The 22533-nt window shown below is 47.2% G+C and overlaps 2 protein-coding genes and 2 long non-coding RNA genes across 16 annotated transcripts in view; 3 read left to right on the plus strand and 1 right to left on the minus strand.

Annotated features, from left to right (window-relative positions):
* The window catches only part of LOC309364399 (uncharacterized protein), a 152254-nt gene that overhangs the window by 52190 nt on the left and 77531 nt on the right, over positions 1–22533 (minus strand). For 2 of the 13 annotated variants that reach the window (XM_081901596.1, XM_081901594.1), the window contains exon 5: positions 19220–22164. The exons of 9 other annotated variants lie outside the window; for them this stretch is intronic. In XM_081901596.1, the coding sequence (XP_081757722.1) occupies positions 20042–22164 (2123 nt within the window). In that variant the 3' untranslated portion in view covers positions 19220–20041. Of the gene's footprint in view, positions 1–19219; positions 22168–22533 lie in introns of those variants that run through there. 2 more of the 13 variants (XM_081901595.1, XM_081901593.1) reach the window with 1 other exon arrangement.
* The window catches only part of LOC309364383 (uncharacterized protein), a 155808-nt gene that overhangs the window by 33936 nt on the left and 99339 nt on the right, over positions 1–22533 (plus strand). The window lies entirely within an intron of this gene.
* Positions 459–19893, plus strand: LOC309365440. The gene is made up of 3 exons (XR_014166149.1): positions 459–523; positions 14774–15331; positions 19769–19893. It is a non-coding gene; the product is annotated as an uncharacterized lncRNA (long non-coding RNA).
* LOC309365414 lies at positions 4863–14253 on the plus strand. The gene is made up of 2 exons (XR_014166121.1): positions 4863–5089; positions 14136–14253. It is a non-coding gene; the product is annotated as an uncharacterized lncRNA (long non-coding RNA).

Genomic DNA, 22533 nt, shown 5'->3' on the forward strand with positions numbered 1-22533 from the left:
CGACTTATAAAAAATATTGGGGGGGGCGGGGGCCCATACCGACTTACAAAAAAAAATTGGGGGGCCCAAGACCTCCAAACCGCTGCTGCTGGGGAAACGAAAGGGGCGAGCCCCGGGCTGCCCCGACCTTAAGTGAACCTGTGAGGGCCCGCCCTTTGCGGCTGCCGCCGTGGGCGGTGAATATTAATGAGCTAGGGGGAATCCCCGCTTCTCGGGGGCTGACACCAGCCCCTCGAGATTGTTGATGGGTGGGTCGAGAGCCTCTCTAGATCGGGAGTGGCTTTGTTTTAACTCATTACTGAATGTATTTTAAAAGGTAACTATCGTCAAACAAGGAAAATAAAAAATACCAACATAATTTTGTGATCTTACAAAGCATAATATAACTAATAATTTTCTTAAACGAATTTTTGAGGGGGCTCGGGCCCCCTCAGGCCCCATGGAGTCGGCGCCTATGTTCCAGTGTCATCGCAATGGGTACCTTTTTAAAAAAGAAGGGAGCTGATGGAGAAAGTTAGGCTTTGTTATATGACTTTCTAGAGTTTTCCCAATGAGCCAGTAGAGAGATACATTTATCAGTGAATTGTTACATTTGGAAATCTGCAGCAGAGGCCCTTTGAATAGAGATAGGAAAATTGGTTCATGAAATTACATGAAATGACATTTGCAGGAGCGATTCCAACCGAATATTTAAAAAAATACAACAGCATACATTAAAAACTTCCCAGAACAGGGCCGCCTTCAGACTCTGGGGTTGTGCCGCTCATCTCGCTTTATTGGCCAAGGGAGCCGGCGTACAGCTTCTGGGTCTTTTAGCCAGCATGACTGATCCGCTTCTGGAAAACCAGAGCAGTGCACGGAAATGCCGTTTACCATCCCACCGGAGTGGTACCTATTTATCTACTTGCACTTTGACATGCTTTTGATCTGCTAGGTTGGCAGGAGCTGGGACCGAACAACGGGAGCTCACCCTGTCACAGGGATTCAAACCACCATCCTTCCAATTGGTAAGCCCTAGGCTCAGTGGTTTAGACCACAGCGCCACCCGCGCTTTTGCCTTATGATATCATAAATACACATGCCAACGGAATCTTTTATCATGATCTAACAAATCTACATTTTTTAAAAGTTATCCTATCCTGGATCCAGCTAATGCAAGATGCTTCATAATATACCGTATTTTTCGCTTTATAGGACACACTTTTCCCCCTCCAAAAATGAAGGGGGAAAGTGTGTGCGTCCTATGGGGCGAATGCAGGCTTTCGCTGAAGCCTGGAGAGCGAGAGGGGTCGGTGTGCACCGACCCCTCTCGCTCTCCAGGCTTCAGGAAGCTATCCGCAAGCCTGCGGAGCGCGGCGGGAACTCCCGCTGGGCTCTGCAGGCTTGCGAATAGCTGCCTGCAGCCCGGAGCACAGGGAGTGTGGCGCTGTGCACCTCGGGCTTCGGGCAGCTCTCCGCAGCCTGCTGTCCCCGAAGCCAAAACAGTGAGACAGGGCTCTGCGCAGCCCTCCATCTCGCTGTTCCAGCTTTGGGATGGCTGCGCAATGCCTTCGCAGGGCAGTGGGGTGAAGGCACCATGCTGCCCTGTGGAGGCTACAAAGGATGTCCCCGAAGCCTCAAGCCTTTGGAGTGCAGCTGCGCTCCAAATGCTTCAGGGATCTTTGAGGCTGGCAGTGGAGGAAAGCAGCGCTTCCCCCCACCACCAGCCCCACAAGCTGGGGGGCAGCAGCAAGGCCTGCTCTTGTTTTTGAGGGGGAGAACAATTAAAAAAATTTTTTTCCCCTATTCTCCCCCCTATGGTCCGGTGCGTCCTATCGTCCGGTATGTCCAATAGAGCGAAAAATATGGTAATCTTAAATCTGGTAAAGAGAAACCTCCTCTGTCTTTGACATCTATTAGTAATTTATGTTTTATTCTTGGTTTCTTCCCTCTCCAGATAAATCTTGAGATATATTTTTGCCATTATTTGAAGTAGCTCATATTGCTTATGAAATAAAAACATATGAGGCAATACATTCATCTTAATTACTGAAATTCTGCCCAATAATGATAAATTAATCCTTCCGCAAATTCCTTTTTATTTCTGCCCATAATTTTTCAGTTATCTTTAAATATATTAATATTCTTAACTGTAAACCATATTCCCAGATATTTAACAGATATATATATATATTTGTGTCTTATGCTGTATCTCCTTTTTGTCTTGCTCTGAAACATTCTTCACTAAGAGCTTAGTCTTATTTTTATTCAATTTAAAACGTGATACCTGTCCAAATTCCTATATTTTTTCTAATACTTTCTGTAGTGTTTATACGGTCTTCAACCATTATCACAAGGTCTAAAGTTTTTCTTTATCTTGTAGCAGCTTTTATTCAAATAGTGAGCTTTGTTCCCAAAAAATTTTCCTGTCCGTTTTAAACATTTCATGTAACTAATGATATTGTAGCCAGTCTAACGTGGCTTGTTACACTTTCCATTGATTTCAGTTGAGAATGTATTGTGAAACAATGAATTAATGAAATATAAACAATGTAGGACGCTTTAATGGGACGCGGATGGCGCTGTGGGTTAAACCACAGAGCCTAGGGCTTGCCAATCAGAAGGTTGGCGGTTCGAATCCCCGTGACAGGGTGAGCTCCCGCTGCTTGGTCCCTGCTCCTGCCAACCTAGCAGCTCAAAAGCATGTCAAAGTGCAAGCAGATAAATAGGTACCACTCCAGCGGGAAGGTAAACAGCGTTTCCGTGCACTGCTCTGGTTCGCTAGAAGCGGCTTAGTCATGCTGACCACATGACCCGGAAGCTGTACGCTGGCTCCCTCAGCCAATAAAGCGAGATGAGCGCTGCAACCCCAGAGTCATCCACGACTGGACCTAACAGTCAGGGGTCCTGTTACCTTTACCTTTAGGACACTTTAAAGATTTTTTCAGTCTTTCTATGTTTTCATTGTTCCTTTATTGCAATTAGAAAAATGGGCTTTATGCAGTTCTTATAACAGGGAATTGGACTACCATTACCCTTTAAACTCTACAGTTCTAGGATTCCAGAGCCAATTCTGCTTCCTAAACATCACTGTTGTGTTCTACTTCTCGCAACTCTCCATTCCCAACTCTCCCTGCCAAAGACCAAATATCAATTGAGTCTCAGCACATATTCAGTTTGGTGTAGTGGTTAAGAGCGGTAGTCTCGTAATCTGGGGAACCGGGTTCGCATCTCCGCTCCTCCACTTGCAGCTGCTGGGTGACCTTGGGCTAGTCACACTTCTCTGAAGTCTCTCAGCCCCACTCACCTCACAGAGTGTTTGTTGTGGAGGAGGAAGGAAAAGGAGAAAGTTAGCTGCTTTGAGACTCCTGAAGGGGAGTGAAAGGCGGGATATAAAATCCAAACTCTTCTTCTTCTTCTTCACTCATGGGTCACATTCTGCACATCCCTAACAGTACATGGTATCTTTCATTATACTTACTATTATGAGAGATTACCTTCATTGCTTTAATACATATATGTACATACAAACACCAGAACATCAAATACACTCCATGCATTTACAATTGATTTCCACCTATATCAGTTTATTGATACGAGAGACAAAGTGAAATCTGTGTTGAAAACATAGCACACTCCATATGCCTAAATGGGTTCTCCCCTGGGAGACTCCGAAGATGTATATTAAGAACTCCATTTTAATTCAAACATTTCCACACTTTTTCCATTTAAGCAGTTACTTCTCTGTGAGATAGTTGATGTTTTCTAAGACTTACACTCTTACTAAAGCACTTCCCACACTCCAGACATTTAAATGGTTTCTCACCCATGTGAGTTCGTTGATGAATAGAGAGTATTCCATTGTGACTGAAGCTCTGTCCACAGTCCATACATTTAAATGGTTTCTCCCCTGTGTGAGTTCGTTGATGTACTGTCAGATTTGAAGCTTCACTGAAGCTCTATATTCCCATTTATTTATTTATTTATTTATTTATTTATTTATTTATTCATTCCCATTTATTCCCATTTAATTATTTATTTACTTGAGGCTGTATTATGAATCTGCAGCTTTCTGCTGGTTGAAGGATTGGTTTCTGTTGGAGAACACTGATGTCCTGGATCTGGAAGGGTTTGACAATGCTTTTGGTTGGCATGCATATTTGTGGTACGACAAGGTTAAAGTTCACAAACTGTTTAAAAACCATATTGTCAGAAGAGCAATATTTATGGTCTGGATAAAATACAAAGACTTATTAGAGGGTAAGACCCCGAGGTGGCTATCACCGGTGGAGGCTAAGGCTCGAAAAAGACTCAACATGGAGGCCTATTGGCCGAAATATTGGGAAATAATTGAAAAAACTGGAGACAATTGGAGGTTGCAGAGCTTGGAAAAATTAAAAAATAAGGTGCGAGATTGGCTACACTATGCTCAAATTCAAGAGGTTTTTAAAATAGACAAAAAGGTTGGGTTCCAGGTGGAAAAATCGAAACTAGAGACAGAATTGTTAGAACCAAAAACTAAGACACTTTCGAGAATGTATAACTTGCTGCTTAAATGGAATACACAGGATGAGATAGTTAAATCTGCCATGATAAAATGGGCACAGGATATTGGGCATAACATCATGTTTGAGGACTGGGAAAGGTTATGGAACACCGGAATGAAATTCACGGCATGTAATGCCTTGAAGGAAAACATTATGAAAATGATATACCGGTGGTACATGACCCCAGTCAAGCTTGCTAAGATATATCACCTGTCTGACAATAAATGTTGGAAATGTAAGGAGGCTGAAGGGACATTCTTTCACCTCTGGTGGACTTGTCCAAAAGTGAAGGCCTTCTGGGAAGTGATTTACAATGAGTTAAAAAAGGTATTCCCAAGAAGCCAGAGGCCTTCCTTCTGGGCATTGTAGACCAGAAAGTGTTAAAGAAGGATAGAACTTTCTTTATGTATGCTACTACAGCAGCAAGAATTCTCATTGCAAAGTATTGGAAGACACAAGATTTACCCACGCTGGAGGAATGGCAGACGCAGTTGATGGACTATATGGAACTGGCTGAAATGACTGGCAGAATCCGAGACTTGGGAGAGGAAACAATGGAAGATGTGAGAAGGAGTAAAACAAAGTGTGCCTCGAACTCAGTTGTAAATTCCAGCGTTGGGCTGTTGTAAATTCCAGCGTTGGGTTCGGCTGCAGGGGAGCCAGGTCAACAAGATAAGGAAGTAGAAAGAGTCTCTAAATAAGGTTAGGTTTAGAGAGTGTAGAATGGATGATGTATTAGTACCATGTCTTTGATGATTAGATAGATTGTAAGCCAAGCTTCAAATGAAGGGCGGCAGCAATAGGGATAAATACACTTGCCCGTCCATTGTTCGGGGCTCTTCGTACCACCCTGGGACGGGGAGCCCGCCTTTGCAAACGCGTTATAATAAAAGGGAAGTAATAGACCTTATCTCGGTGTCTCCTTGTCTCATTGTAAGTCCACGTAAGAAACTTCTCACAATTTTTGGCGCCCTACGACGTGGGGCTCTCGACGACCTGCTCGGCGGGGGCTGGGGAACGGATCAGCCGGCACTCCGACTTTCGGAGAGATCTGTTGCTCAGGGCCCGCGGTGACAGGTTCCGGGAGCTGGAAGGACGGAGAACCGACTTAAGATATTCTGAAAGACTGGTGGTCTGGGACCGCCGCAGTCGGGGACTGCCTCGCCCTGCAGGGACGCCTGCCAGTTTACCAGCCACCGAGAAGGAGGCACTAGACTGAAGGGGGTGAGTATCTTGGTAATATATCCCTGGGAAGGGGAATATTGGGTGTTGTTGGTGTGTGGTCTCTGTATGAAAGAGAGGTTCCAAACGGACGCGTGAGTGTGGACCGGGGGACCTGGGACCCCGGCGGGAGGATTAGCTTGCGGTTCCGTTCTCCCGCGAGGGAAACGGCCAGGCGATTCCGCGCGATTGTGTGAGTGAACGAAAAAGAGACATAATAGAGTATGGGAAAGAGTCAGAGTACATGTAGAAGGGGCCCCAGTAATGGGACCAAGGACCCCATAGATCCCAATAGTCCTTTGGGACAGGTTTTGTTGGCTTGGGATGATAAGGACATAAGACCCTATAGTAGGGGATTAGTCAAAGAGACAATGATTAATCTGTGTAGAGTAAGGTGGCCAGAATACCCCATAGGACCCGATGAAGGGTATCGTTGGGATCCAGATGGGGAAACAAACCCATACTGGATCAAGCAGTTGAAATTCTATTTGATCAAATCTAAAAAAGATAAAGAAAGACCATACATAGAATTATGGTCCCATGTAACTTTTTACGGGCCAGATCCACCACCATTGAGACAATTTCCACTTAAAGAAAAGAAAATAGAGTCTGATGAAGAGACAGCGATACCTCCACCCACCGGTGCACCCCTGGCAGTGCCTGGATTGGCCGACCTCCCCCAACCACTGCCTCCGCCACCACAGCCTGGCTGTCGTGGAGGACTCAGTGATTTGCCTCCGGACTATAATCGTGTGAGTCCGACCCCCGCAGTCAGGGCGACCGCACCCCCATATGAGACAGCCCCGTCATCCGGCCCAAATGTTTTGAGGCCCAACGACGGTGTAATGTCTAGTCCCCCTCTTTATGAGATGTTAAGGCATTCAAGGCTACGAAAAGAATTGGAACAGTGTAAACGAGATTTGGAGAATTTACCGTACAAAGAATATCCATTGCCGGATGACGATTCAGACAGCAGTACTAACTTGAGAAAGAGAAATCCATGCATAGTACAAAATTATCCCCTGAGGGAAACCCCTGGCGGAATCAATGCAGCCGGACAGCCCGTAATGGTATATGTGGTCAGCCCTATAAAACCCTCTGAACTCAGAGAATTAAAGCAAACTTTGCCTAAACTACATGAGAATAGTCAGGAGGTAGCAAACCTCCTACAAATGTGGATGGGACCACACCTATATACATATACAGAATTGATGTATATATTGGGACATTTATTCACTCCAGAAGAAAAGGCAATGATACGGAGGGCAGCAATGCAATATTGGGAAGTAAGGGAACAGGCGCGAGTGGCTGCGCCCGCGGGTAACCAGGGGGCCCCGGCGGCAGTTCCGCCGGAGACCAAATTTCCTATAGGGGACCCAAATTGGAATATAAATAACCCAGACCATCGTGTCCAGCTTACAGATTTAAAAGAAATGATTTTGGAGGGTATCAAGAGGGCAGTGCCTCAAAGTACCAATTTAACCAAGGCTTTTGAGGTTAATCAAATGAGGGACGAGTCGCCAGGCGATTTTATACAAAGGATTAGAGAACATTTGACTAAATATTCCGGAGTTACGCCGGACTCTCCAGCATTTGATAACCTGTTAAAGATGCAATTTGTAACCAAGGCATGGCCTGATATTCAAAAGAAATTGCAAAAGATGAATTGGCAAGATGCCGCGACTATAGAGTTAGTAAGAACGGCACAACAGGTTTTTGTTAATCGTGAGGTAGTCAAACAAAAGCAAAAATGCCAGATGATGGTAGCGGCTATCCAAAAGGCAGGAGAGGAGAAAAAGAAAATCGGAGAACAGAATGGGAACCGAGAATTTCAGACCAAGGGGAATTTCCGAGGAAGTGGAGGTTACAGAGGCAGGGGGTCTTATGGACCGGGCAGGGGCTCTGGTCCTAGGACCGGAACAATAATATGTTACCGATGCCAGAAGATGGGTCACTTTGCTAGGGAGTGTAGGACGCCGCGGGACCAGATACCCGATGCGCCTGTCAGACAGAGACAAGGACCTCCCCGAGATAATGAGGACACGGGGACCGAATTGTATAGTCTCTACGAAGACTAGGGATGCTCCGGCTCATGCTCTGGGACCCGGAATGAGCCACTGGTGAATTTGTTTGTGGGTCCCTCTCGGAAACCCGTTGTGTTTCTGGTGGACTCTGGGGCAGCCCGATCATCTGTTTCTGTAAATATACCAGGAGTAAGGAAAACTTTAAAAACAGTCAAAGTGATAGGGGTAAGTGGCAAGTCCACCGAAGTCTACCAATTAGAACCAAGCAAAATTGTTCGGGGGGAAAAGGAAATCAAAGCATCCCTGCTGTTCATACCAGAGTCAGGAATAAATTTATTAGGTAGGGATCTCATGGTTTCATTGGGGTATAGATTAATGGATGAGGAAAAAGGAACTCCAATGTATACACTCCAGCTGGAAGAAGAGAAACAAATCAATCCTAAAGTGTGGATAGATGGGAAAACTATGGGGAAGATGGAAATGGACCCAATAAAAATCACAGTGAAGCCTGGCATTACTCATCTATGGACCTCACAATACCCGATGAAACGAGCAGGGAGAATAGGTTTGCAGCCGGTGGTCGACGCCCTTTTAAATCAGGGGCTTATAGAAACTACGATGTCACCTTTTAATTCACCCATATTGGCCGTACAGAAGAAAGATGGCAAATATAGGATGGTACAGGATTTGAGAAATATAAACAGCATAGTGGTACCCCGATTTCCCACCGTGCCAGATCCTTATACGTTATTGAGCCGGATCCCTCCTTCCACTCGATGGTATACAGTAGTTGATTTAAAGGACGCCTTTTGGGCATGCCCTCTGGACAAAGACAGTCGACATTTGTTTGCCTTCGAGTGGGAGGATGTGGAGACCGGTCAGAAAAGGCAGTACCGGTGGACGGTCTTGCCCCAAGGATATACAGAGAGTCCTCTGTTGTTTGGACAGGCACTGGGGGAAAGATTGAGGGAGTTTAAACCCACTGGATCCAACAAGGTTCTGCGGTATGTAGACGACCTACTATTGATTGGGGAAAAAGAGAAGGAAGTTAAATGTGATTCTATTCGGCTATTGAATTGGCTAGGTGATTTAGGAGTTAAGGTATCCAGAGAAAAATTGCAATTCACTGAGCGGAGGGTTAAGTATCTGGGACATATTTTAGATGGGGGAACCAGGCAATTAGACCCAGATAGAGTAAAAGGGATCATGGAACTACGACCACCTAAAGATAAAACTGATGTAAGAAGAATGTTAGGATTATTGGGATATTGCAGATTGTGGATAGATCAGTATTCAAAGTTGACTCAGTTTTTGAATAGGAAACTGACAGGAAAACAAGAGGAGGTGCAATGGGACGAGGAAGATAAGGCCAGGTGGGAAGAAATTAAGAAAACTTTAATAACTAGTCCGGCTCTGGCCCTGCCAAATCTACAGCAGCCGTTCCACTTGTATGTGACAGTGGCTGCTCAGACGGCAGTAGGAGTCCTGGCTCAGAAAAGAGGGGGGCGATATCAGCCAGTAGCTTATCTAAGCGCAACCTTAGAACCAGTGGTTAGAGGATGGCCGGCGTGCATTCAAGCGGTGGCTGCAGCGGCCGAATTAGTATTGGAAAGCAGGAAATTGACCTTTGGGGGAGCACTGATAGTGCACAGCCCTCATCAGATAGGCGCAGTACTGACAGGTGCTGCACCCACCTGGATGACGGACAGGCGCCTAGTGCAATATGAAGGGATACTCAGAACTGGAAATGATATAACCATAGGGACAGATAGAAATTTGAATCCAGCGGAATTCCTAAGAGGGGAGCGGCAAGAATGGGAACTCGAGGAGCATGATTGCCTTAAGGATATAGAATTAATGGCCAAAGTTAGGGAAGATCTAAGCGAGGTACCTCTAACGGAAGGGGAAAGATGGTTCGTAGATGGATCTAGTCATGTGAGGGAAGGAAAAAGAAGGTCGGGATACGCAGTGGTCAAGGAAGACGGGGAGACGATAGAGAGTGGGGCCCTCCCTAGCACGTGGTCAGCCCAGAAATGTGAAGTAATGGCGCTAACCCGAGCCCTGGAATTGGCAACCGGGTTAGATGTGACAATCTGGACTGACTCAAGATATGCATGGGGAGTGGTGCATACTTTCGGTCGGACCTGGAGAGAAAGGGGCTTCATAAAGGCGGATGGGAAACAAATTGAACACGTTGCTTTACTCGAGCGGCTACTAGAATCCCTGATGGGACCTCGGAAGATAGGCATTGTGCACATCCTCGCCCACACCAAAGGACACAGTTCGGAGAAACAGGGAAATGCATGGGCTGATCTCCGAGCGCGAGAAGCGGCGGAGGGGGAACCAAGGAAGGAAATATTTAAACAATGTGTCCTGCAAGTACCTGTGATTGACCCGCAGGGGGTAAAAGATTTAGTGTTCACTCAAAAGGAGAAAGAATACATGGAAAAGGAGGGATGGGAAAGAAAAGGAGAAAGTTGGGAGACTCCGGAAAAGCAAATGGTCCTTCCAAAATCAACTATGTTAAATATATTGGAGAAAATACATGAAGGAAGTCATTTAGGCACGGAGGGAATGGTGAATTTGGTGAAGTCAGTGTATTGGAGTAGAGACATGTGGCCGATGGCGCACGCCATCGCATGGAAGTGTCTGATATGTCAAAAGGTTAACAAAGCCCGGGCAAGGAAAACTGAAAGGGGTGGGCGGCCTCTAGCGGTATGGCCCTTCCAGAGAGTACAAGTAGATTTTACCGAACTGCCAGAAAGGGGGGGGCAGAAGTATTTGTTGATATTTAAAGATCATTTGACAGGTTGGATTGAGGCCTTCCCTAGCCGTAGGGCCACAGCTCAGGTGGTTAGCAAAGCCATTCTGGAACACATTCTTCCTCGGTATGGAATAATAGAAGTCATAGACTCTGATAGGGGAACTCATTTCACCCAAAAAGCAATGCAGGAGGTAATGAGAGCTGTGGGGATTATGTGGAGTTTCCACACGCCCTGGCACCCTGAGAGCAGTGGAAAGGTGGAACGGGCGAATGGGGAAATAAAAAAACATTTGACTAAGTTATATCTTGAAAATGGGCTGCCTTGGACGAAAAATCTCCCTTTGGCACTATTAAGGATGAGGGTAGCTCCCCGAAAAGACACTGGTCTGTCCCCTTTTGAGATGATGATGGGTCACCCATATTTGGTAGTATTAGGAAACCCTCAAATCGAGTTCAGGGATCAGTTTATCAGGAAATATTTGCAGTCACTGTCCCAGTCTCTGTTATCTTTCCACAGACAAGGCATACTAGCACAGCGGCCCCCGCTCCTGGAGCAACAGCACACCTTTCAGCCCGGAGACCTGGTCCTGATAAAGGCTTGGCGGACGGAGAAACTCAGCCCGAGTTGGGAAGGCCCATACCAGGTCCTGCTCACAACCGAATCAGCAGTACGGACCAGAGAGCATGGATGGACCCATTACCACCGGGTGAAAAGAGCTCCACCTGAAAATTGGACAGCAGTGACTAGTCCAAATAATCCGCTGAAAGTTACGCTTACCAAATCAGGAACCGGGATCCAGAAGGGCGCACCTAGACTGTGATGTGTTTGTTTTGTACCTGTGTGTGCTTTTTCGAGTGCTGTTGCTGTCAACATTGCGAAGGGTGTGTGCAGTGTGTGCATTGTACTGAAAGGTGCAGCATCATCTTTATAGAGGACGTTATACTCCAATATTGTGAAGTGAAATTAGGAGGGGAGGTAACGTGCCAATTAGCAGAAACCCCAACGGTGAGGCAAGCTTTAATCTATTTGAACCCCACACATGAAAGGTAACTGGCAAGTATTAGGAATAGTATTAATAGGATGGGCCACTTCATGGGCAACCCAATCGGAACCCCAGTGCACCGAATGCATCCAGACAACCCGAACAGGCAATAAAATCACACAGACCCTAATGTATTATAATATAGCCCCAGAATGTGTTCAACAGTTAGATCCTTGTGTTCACAACCAAACTCAATATTATAGATGTAGGGTAAAAGGAAACAAGACGGAATGCTATGAACCCCTGGCGGTGGGACCCATAACTTCCAGTATATATGTTTACGGATATAAGGGCGGAACCGCTAATCAAGCTGGTGAGGGGAGAAGTATGTTTTCCTTGGCCCAAAACCGACAGGGTTATGTAGCACATAATACAACAAGGGGAGAGGGCAGGATTATGGTCTGTTTTGATGCTTGTATCGCAATAGATAAAGGACAGGGCCCAAATGGAGGGGCAGGGGTCTGGTGTGGAAATCGTGGATGGGAACAATCATATTTACAGGAAAGAAAGTACCTTTTTCAGAGAATAAAAGGAAGCAACGTGGGGGCTGGGGCCGGGGTATATAATTATTGGTACACAGAGGGAGTTAATAAGCAGCCCACCTATAGAGGCCCTGAGGGAATAAATCTCACTAGGGGAGCTGCCTCCACCGACTGCTCCACAGGAAAATGCAACCCAGTATGTCTATGGGCGAGCGAGAGACCTTCTACTTCGCCTAAACTTGTGCACATAGGTATAGGCATTGATGGGACTGGAAAAGATCCTTATGGATATCTCATCATACAAATACACACAACTAAGGTAACGAGACAACCCATATCAGTATTCGAAGATTTTGAGGAAGAAGTACAGCATTTAAATACCCTTCCCCTACCCCCTAAAGCCCATAATATGTTCCTAAGTTTAGCTGAGACTATAGCCAAGGAATTAACGGTGAAAAATTGTTTTGTATGTGGAGGAACAAATATGGGGGATCAGTGGCCATGGGTGGCTCATGAAGTAAACTATACGGAGGTATATAAAACACAAAACAATTACACTTATAAGCATTTGGGTAACGAGGTATGGCAAATCTCTAATCACCTAGTTGGGACAGAATGCTTCACCAGGAACACCAGCCGAATAAATGGAACGCATGTGGGGACACTCCCTTGTATAGGACAATGGGAGGACAAACAGTGGTGGAGTCAAGGGAATAATAATAAAACTTGGCCCTCTCCCCTCGGAAATATTACCAATATGAGCTTTCTCCTAGACCCGGAGAACAGAATGCTAGAATGGAAAACCCCCGATGGGTTTTACTGGGCTTGTGGGAGCTATGCTTACAATAGGTTACCTTTAAATTGGGTCGGCTCATGTGTATTGGCAACCTTAAGACCTAGTTTCTTCCTACTCCCTTTGCATACTAAAGCAAAACTAGGAGTCCCAGTATATGATGAAATAGGACCACGACGAAAACGGGGAATCCATATAGGAAAATGGACAGATACAGAATGGCCCCCAGAGAGAATTATCCAATATTATGGTCCAGCCACTTGGGCAAATGATGGCACAGCCGGATCCTTTGGCAGAGATCCCATCTATTTGCTGAATCGCATTATCCGTTTACAGGCAGTTGTAGAAATAATTACTAATGAAACAGCCGCAGCGTTAACCAAATTAGCTAAGGAAAGTGCTAAAAGCCGAACATATATTATGCAAAACAGGCTTTCTTTGGATTATTTATTAGCAAAAGAAGGCGGGGTTTGTGGAAAATTTAATCTTACTAATTGTTGTATTGAAATAGATGATAGTGGGAAGGTGGTGAAAGACATAGCAGACCGTATGGTAAAGTTAGCACATGTACCGGTCCAGACTTGGGATGGATTAAATTTTAAGGATATGTTTGGTTCATGGTTCCCTAAATTACCTGGTCTGCAGGCCATAGTGGCCCTAATTGGGTTAATTGCGGCAGGATGCGTTTTAATTCCATGCATTTTGCCAATCTTCGTTAGAACTATCAATAATTCTTTGTCCCTCCTAGCAGAACGGAAGGTATCCACATATTTTATGAAGATGCAATATGCCTCAGTACCCACATCAGATGAGGAAGCAGAAATAGCAGCCCAAGAATTATTATGTGAGTTCGAGACAAGATACAAAAAGAGGGGGGATTGTGAGAAGGAGTAAAACAAAGTGTGCCTCGAACTCAGTTGTAAATTCCAGCGTTGGGCTGTTGTAAATTCCAGCGTTGGGTTCGGCTGCAGGGGAGCCAGGTCAACAAGATAAGGAAGTAGAAAGAGTCTCTAAATAAGGTTAGGTTTAGAGAGTGTAGAATGGATGATGTATTAGTACCATGTCTTTGATGATTAGATAGATTGTAAGCCAAGCTTCAAATGAAGGGCGGCAGCAATAGGGATAAATACACTTGCCCGTCCATTGTTCGGGGCTCTTCGTACCACCCTGGGACGGGGAGCCCGCCTTTGCAAACGCGTTATAATAAAAGGGAAGTAATAGACCTTATCTCGGTGTCTCCTTGTCTCATTGTAAGTCCACGTAAGAAACTTCTCACAAAGAGGACTGGAAAAAATTTAAGGACTATTTGCAAAAACATTATAAGCTGTATGAATGTTAAGAAAATGCACGATTAGGAAACTTTAGCTTCAGCAATTTGATTAGGTGAACTGAAAATTAAGGTATAAGAAAGAAGAGGCGGAATCATGAAATAATTTTATTATGTTTATTTTAAATATACAAGAATTGGGATACAACATTGTGAATCTAGAAACATGATAAATTGAAAGATACAGTAAGTTATGAAACAAGGTAACAAATTGCTGACGTTTTTATTACAAAGAACGCAGAGTTTGGAGGATGTGGGGAAGTCCAGTTGGATTGTTAAAAAACATTATGGAAAGTTGGATTTTTTATATATTCCTTTTTCTCTTTGTTCTTTTTCTTTTTTCTTTAATCTATATATCTCTGACTGTAAGAAAAGAAACCTAATAAAATATTATAAAAAAAAAAAATTAGTGAGAAATTCATGGGTTCAATTCCCTGCAGAGGCAGCGAAAGACGACCCTCCCCCCTCATTTCTAAAAAGCCTCCTCCTGGGAAGGGGTTTAGACCAGTAACTTAAGACAACACTACGGGCTGGTCCAGTGTCATTACAATGTGTACCTTCTGTAAAAAGAGGGAGCTGATGGATAAATTTAGGCTTTGTTATTGGGGGGGGGGTGCAGCTCAGTGGTAGATCAGTTGCTTTGCATGCAGAAGGTCTCGGATTCCCATTTTCACATTTGGTGGGAGTGTACCGTGGTCCACGCCTTCTGGAGGAAAGTTTTTTTATCAGACCTCCAATAAACAATCTATCCGTCCGAATTTAGCATTTGCCTTATTATAACCATATTAGACCCCATATTGTACGCTTTAATCTAAAATATTAATTTCCTTTCTGTTCGCAGCAGCTAGACTACAGTTATTGCCCAACAATGGAAGGAAACCTCTAAGATAACATTAGAGTGATTGGAGTCATCATTCTGTGATATTATGGCAGTTATTTATACCCCTCCCATCTGGCTGGGTTTCCCAAGCCACTCTGAGCAGCTCCCAACAGAATATTAAAAACACAATAAAACATCAAAGACCAAAAACTTTCCTAAACAGGGCTGCCTTCAGATGTCTTCTAAAAGTCAGCTAGTTGTTTATTTCCTTGATATCTGATGAAAAGGCGTTCTGCAGGTCGGGTGCCACCACCGAGAAGGTCCTCTGCCTGTAACCTCACCTCTTGCAATGTGTTTCCATTCTTCCTCGGGCTGATATACAGTGGTGCCTCGCAAGACGAAATTAATTCGTTCCGCAAGTCTCTTCGTCTTGCGGTTTTTTCGTCTTGCGATGCACGGTTTCCCATAGGAATGCATTGAAAATCAATTAATGCGTTCCTAGGGAAACCGCCTTCAGACCAGGTCCGGGGACAGTCTGTCCCCCGACCTCTTCTGAAGGCTGGGGGGGGGGGACAAGGGCTTTTCTTCCCACTGCCAGCCTTCAGAAGGCTGTTCTGAAGGCTGGCGGTGGGAAGAAAAGCCCTTCTTCCCACCTCCCGCCCCGCAAGCTCCGGGGACAGGAGGGCTTTGCTGCCGACCGCCAGCATTTTAAAAGCCCCTGCTGTCCCGGGGCGATTTTAAAATGCTGGCGGGCGGGAGCGAAGTCTCCGCTGCCCCGAGGAGATTTTAAAATGCTGGGGTCGGCAGCGAACGCTTCGCTCCCGCCCGCCAGCATTTTAAGATTGCCCGGGGCAGCGGAGAAGTCTCCGCTGTCCCGGGAAGGCAGGCGGGGGGAGCAAAGACTTTTGCCCCCGCCTGCCTTCAGAAGAGGTCCAGGACCTCGTTCCGATGCCTGGCGGCGGGGGGAGAGGTTCCCGCCCCACCGCCCGGCATCGGGGCATCGTTCCGATGCCCGGCGGCGGGGTGCGAGGTTCCCGCCCCCCCGCCCCGCTTCGGAGCAGCGTTCCGAAGCGGGGCGGCTGGGGCAGGTGTTCCCGCCCCCCCGCCCGGCTTCGGAGCAGCGTTCCGAAGCCGGGCGGCTGGGGCAGGTGTTCCCACCCCCCCGCCCGGCTTCGGAGCAGCGTTCCGAAGCCGGGCGGCTGGGGCAGGTGTTCCCGCCCCCCCGCCCCGCTTCGGAGCAGCGTTCCGAAGCGGGGCGGCTGGGGCAGGTGTTCCCGCCCCCCCGCCCGGCTTCGGAGCAGCGTTCCGAAGCCGGGCGGCTGGGGCAGGTGTTCCCGCCCCCCCGCCCCGCTTCGGAGCAGCGTTCCGAAGCGGGGCGGCTGGGGCAGGTGTTCCCGCCCCCCCGCCCGGCTTCGGAGCAGCGTTCCGAAGCCGGGCGGCTGGGGCAGGTGTTCCCGCCCCCCCGCCCGGCTTCGGAGCAGCGTTCCGAAGCCGGGCGGCTGGGGCAGGTGTTCCCGCTCCCCCGCCCGGCTTCGGAGCAGCGTTCCGAAGCCGGGCGGCTGGGGCAGGTGTTCCCGCCCCCCCGCCCCGCTTCGGAGCAGCGTTCCGAAGCGGGGCGGCTGGGGCAGGTGTTCCCGCCCCCCCGCCCGGCTTCGGAGCAGCGTTCCGAAGCGGGGCGGCTGGGGCAGGTGTTCCCGCCCCCCCGCCCGGCTTCGGAGCAGCGTTCCGAAGCGGGGCGGCTGGGGCAGGTGTTCCCGCCCCCCCGCCCGGCTTCGGAGCAGCGTTCCGAAGCCGGGCGGCTGGGGCAGGTGTTCCCGCCCCCCCCGCCCCGCTTCGGAGCAGCGTTCCGAAGCGGGGCGGCTGGGGCAGGTGTTCCCGCCCCCCCGCCCGGCTTCGGAGCAGCGTTCCGAAGCGGGGCGGCTGGGGCAGGTGTTCCCGCCCCCCCGCCCGGCTTCGGAGCAGCGTTCCGAAGCCGGGTGGCTGGGGCAGGTGTTTCCGCCCCCCCCGCCCCGCTTCGGAGCAGCGTTCCGAAGCGGGGCGGCTGGGGCAGGTGTTCCCGCCCCCCCGCCCCGCTTCGGAGCAGCGTTCCGAAGCGGGGTGGCTGGGGCAGGTGTTCCCGCCCCCCCGCCCCGCTTCGGAGCAGCGTTCCGAAGCCGGGCGGTGGGGGCAGGTGTTCCCTCCCCCCCGCCCGGCTTCGGAGCACCGGGAGAAGAGATCTCCCCGCAGCCCCTTGCTTCAAAAGAGGTCCGGGGGCAGCGGGGAAGAAGCGCTGCGCTTCCCGCTGCCCCCGGACCTCTTTTGAAGCAAGGGGCTGCGGGGAGATCGCTTTTCCCCGCAAACCCTTGCTTCAAAAGAGGTCCGGGGGCAGCGCGAAGCGCTTCCCGCTGTCCCCGGACCTGGGGCTGCGGGGAGAAGATCGCTTCTCCCCGCTGCCCCTTGCTTCAAAAGAGAAGACCCGCTGTCCCCTGGGCAAGCTTCGTTTTGCGAAGCAAGCCCATAGGGAAATTCATCTTGCGAGGCAACTCGAAAACGAAAAAACCTTTCGTTTTGCGAGTTTTTCGTCTCGCGAGGCGTTCGTCTTGCGGGGTACCACTGTAGTTAATTGGCTCTGCTTCACTGTCACTAGATAATGCTTCCTGAGATATCTGACCCCTTGGCAGACTGCCCTCGTCTGGGCTGTCTTCCAGCCCTTCCCTTCCCACTGATATTGGAGTGCCAGCTCCAGAAGGGAAGGGGGGATGAAGCTGTGGGGTGTCAGCTAGGAAAGTTGAGTCTTCTGCCTCATCTGCACGCTCACTCTGCGATGTTCCCTTGTCTACTGGGTCCTGGGGAGCCAGGTTCCTGACACAGGAAGTCCTGCCCACCTGCCCACCCACCGTCCCACAAAAACAGTACTTCCGTCTTGTCAGGATTCAACCTCAATATGTTAGCCACCATCCATACTGCAACCGCCTCCAGACACACAGGACCTTCACCACCTTCACTGGTTCTGATTTAAAGGAGAGGAAGAGCTGGGTATCATCCGGTGTCAGGAACGTGGCCCCCCAGATCGCAAGGAAGAGTTAAAGACTCAGAAACTGAACTAAATGAACAAGGGTCAGACTCTTTCTGGACACAGCCCAGAAGGAAAGAGCGGAACCACTGTATAACAGCGCCCCCAGCTCCTCTAGACAGTCCAGAAGGATGTCACAGTCGATGGCATCAAAGGCCGCTGAGAGATCCAGAATGAGGAAACTGCTTTCACCTTTGTCCCTAGCCCACCAGAGATCATCGACCAGTGCAGCCAAGGCAGTTTCAGTCCCATGATGACGCCTGAATTGGAAGGGATTCAAATGGTTCAGCAACCACCCACTCAATCACCTTGCCCAAGAATGGAAGATTTGAGACTGGGAGGTAGTTGGCCATATCGGCCAGGTCCAAAGATATTTTTTTAAGAAGCGGTTTAATAACCACCTCTTTCAGTGGGTCCGGAAAGACTCCCTCACAGGGGGTAGCATTCACCATCTCACAGAGCCCATCGCCCAGCTATTCCCAGCTCACTTTTATGAGCCAGAATGGGCAGAGATCAAGGAGACAGGTGGTCGGTTTCACTCGTCCAAGCAGCCTGTCCACATCCTTGGAGGTAACAGATTGGAATTGATCCCACACAACTTGACTAGATAGGACTCTAGCACCCTCCCGCCCAAGCCCTGTTCCCATGGTGGAGTCTACCTCTTTCTGAATCTGAGTGACTTTTATCTGCCAAAAAAATCGCAAAATCATTGCAAGAGATCTTGAGGTCCTTATGGCCCCGATGGCACAGGTGGTTGTGTTAAATTGCAAACCACCTGAAAGAGTCTCCTGCTGCTGTTTTCTGCAGATGCAATAGAGGCAGTTATGAAGGTCCACTTCACGGTTGCTATAGCCACTTGGGAGGCTCAACGGGAGGCAGTGGAAGACAGGAGTGCCTGGTGTGCGCTGGTCCATGGGGTCACGAAGAGTCAGACACGACTAAATGACTGAACAACAATAGGCTCAATGTTGAACTCTAACCTGTGTCCGGTCCACAGAGAGTCCTCTCCTCGCTGGGAAATGACGTTCCTGATACCACTGGCAAAGCCTGCATTTCCCTGTGCCACCTTCCCCTCCCATACTGGTTGTTCCCCACAGAACCTCTTTATCCCATCTGCCACCAGGGATTTCATCCACTTAGTAGTTAACGTAGCCATGAATAAGAAGGTATTGTAAAACAATGAATTTATAAAATATAAACAACATAGGACATAAGACAATGGTTTCAGTCGTTCTGTGTTTTCATTGTTCCTTTATTGCAATTATAAAAATGGGTTTTATGTTGTTCTTATGACAGGGTTTTGGACTAGAAGACCTTAAGAGTCCCTTTCAACTCTACAGTTCTAGGATTCCAGAGCCAATTCTGCTTGTTAAACACCACTGTCGTGCTCCACTTTTCACAACTCTACAATCCCAATTCTCTCTGCCAAAGACCTAATATCAACGGTATCTCAGCACATGTTCACTCACAATGAGCACTCCAGGGTCACATTCTGCACATCTCTAACAGTACATGGTATCTTTCATCATACTTACTATTATGAGACATTACCTTCATTGCCTTAATACATATATGTACAATTTTCCATACAAACACCAGAACATCAAATACACGCCATGTATTTACAATTGATTTTTCCCTATACAGTGGTACCTCAGGTTAATTGTAATTCGTTCTGGAGGTCTGTTCTTAACCTGAAACTGTTCTTAACCCGAGGTACCACTTTAGCTAATGGTGCCTCCTGCTGCCGCCCCACGATTTCTGTTCTGATCCTGAAGCAAAGTTCTTAACCCGAGGTACTATTTCTGGGTTAGTGGAGTCTGTAACCTGAAGCGTCTGTAACATGAAGCATCTGTAACCCAAGGTATCACTGTATCAGTTTGCTGACATGAGGGACAAAGTGAACTGTGGGGAAAACTTGGCACACTCCATAAATCTAAATGGGATCTCCCCTGAGAGAGTCGGTAGGTGTTTATTAAGAACTTCCATTTAAACAACTGCTTCTCTGTGAGACCGTTGATGTTTTCTAAGAGTTCCATTCTCACTGAAGCGCTTTCCACACTCCAAACATTTAAATGGCTTCTCCCCTGTGTGAGTTCGCTGATGTCTTGTAAGAGCTCCACTTTCACTGAAGCACTTCCCACAATCCACACATTTAAATGGTTTCTCCCCGGTGTGACTTTGTTGGTGTACACTGAGTTTTCCACTACAAATGAAGCTCTTTCCACACTCCAAACATTTATATGGTTTGTCCCCTGTATGAGTTCGTTGATGTACAGTAAGGCTTCCACTCTCACTGAAGCACTTTCCACAAACCAAACACTTATATGGTTTCTCCCCGGTGTGAGTTCGTAGGTGTACAGTAAGTATTCCATTGTGACTGAAGCTCTGCCCACACACTATACATTTAAAGGGTTTCTCCCCTGTGTGAGTTCGCAGATGTATGGTCAATTTTGAAGCTTCACTGAAGCTCTTTCCACACTCGATACAGTTATATGGTTTGACCCCTGTATGAATTCGTTGATGTCTTGTAAGTTTTCCACGACAACTGAAGCTCTTTCCACACTCCATACATTTATATGGTTTCTCCCCTGTATGAGTTCGTTGATGTACAGTAAGAATTCCTTTCCGACTGAAGCTCTTTCCACACTCCATACATTTAAATGGTTTCTCCCCTGTGTGAGTTCGGAGATGTATGGTAAGTTGTGGACCTTCAGTGAAGCTTTTTCCACACTCGATACATTTATATGGTTTCTCTCCTGCATGAGTTCGTTGATGTACAGTAAGAATTCCATTCCGATTGAAGCTCTTCCCACACACCATACACCTGAATGGTTTCTCCCCTGTGTGAATTCGTTGATGTACAGTAAGTTTTCCCCTATCCCTGAAGCTCTTTCCACACTCCATACATTTAAATGGTTTCTCGCCTGTGTGAGTTCGTAGATGTATATAAAGGTGTTCAGCCACATTGAAGCACTTTCCACACTCTAAGCACTTATATGGTTTCTCACCAGTGTGAATTCTTAGATGCACAGTCAGTTTTGAACCTTCACTGAAGCTCTTTCCACACTCCATACATTTAAATGGTTTTTCCCCTGTATGAGTTCGTTGATGTACAGTAAGGCTTCCACTTTGACTAAAGCTCTTTCCACATACCATGCATCTAAAGGGTTTCTCTGCTGTGTGAATTCGTTGATGTCTTGTAAGTTTTCCACTTGCACTGAAGCTCTTGCCACACTCCATACATTTAAATGGTTTTTCCCCTGTATGAATTCGTTGATGTATAGTAAGGTGGGAACACTGACTGAAGCTCTTTTCACACTCTATACATTTGTATGGTTTCTCCCCTGTGTGAGTTCGGAGATGGATAGTCAGCTGGGAACTTTCACTGAAGCTCTTTCCACATGCCATACATTTAAATGGTTTCTCCCCCGTGTGCATTTGTTGATGTTTTGTAAGTGCTCCAGGATCACTGAAACACTTTCCACAAACCATACATTTAAATGGTTTCTCTCCTGTGTGAATTTGTTGATGTCTTGTAAGTTTTCCGCTTTCACTGAAGCTCTTCCCACACTCCAAACATTTATATGGTTTCTCCCCCGTGTGAGTTCGTTGGTGTACACTAAGGCTTCCACTACAAATGAAAGACTTTCCACACTCCATACATTTAAATGGTTTCTCGCCTGTGTGAATTCGTTGATGTCTTGTAAGTGCTCCAGTTTCACTGAAGTTCTTTCCACACTCCAAACATTTATATGGTTTCTCCCCTGTGTGAGTTCGTTGATGCTTTGTACATGCTCCACTGTCACTGAAACTCTTTCCACACTCCATACATTTAAATGGTTTTTCCCCTGTATGAATTCGTTGGTGTATAGGAAGTTTTCCACTACAACTGAAGCTCTTTCCACATTCCATACATTTATATGGTTTTTCCCCTGTGTGAATTCGTTGATGTACAGTAAGAATTCCATTCCGACTGAAGCTCTTTCCACACTCCATACATGTAAAGGGTTTCTTCCCTGTGTGAGTTTGTAGATTTGTGATAATATGCTCACCCACACTGAAGCACTTCACAGATGGTCCTTCAGAATTCTGACTCCCTTCTCCATCGTCTGCTTGAGAGTAGGGGAAAATAAAACCTTGTTAGAATTTCAAAGAAGAGAACAAGAGAGCTTAGCATACAGTAAGACCACCACCTTCTCTTTACACCACTGAACAGATTTTCAGGAAAGGAAAGGGAAGAATTCCTAACAATAGTTTCAGGAACTGTTAGAATTCAGTACAACCTTCAGCTCCCAAGTAACTGAGCACAAAGCGGAACCTTCCAAGCAGATGTAGGAGCCAGATGTGGTTGAACTCAAAGTATCATCAGCCCAAGCAGGCATGTTCAATGGCCAGTGGTGATAGGAGTTTCAGTGCAGTAACATCTGTAGGGACGCACTTTCTCCCTCTTTCACCTCTTCTGCAAATGCTACATATCT

Source organism: Podarcis melisellensis (assembly GCF_964234715.1).
Source record: "Podarcis melisellensis genome assembly, chromosome: 2".
Classification (NCBI taxonomy): domain Eukaryota; kingdom Metazoa; phylum Chordata; class Lepidosauria; order Squamata; family Lacertidae; genus Podarcis; species Podarcis melisellensis.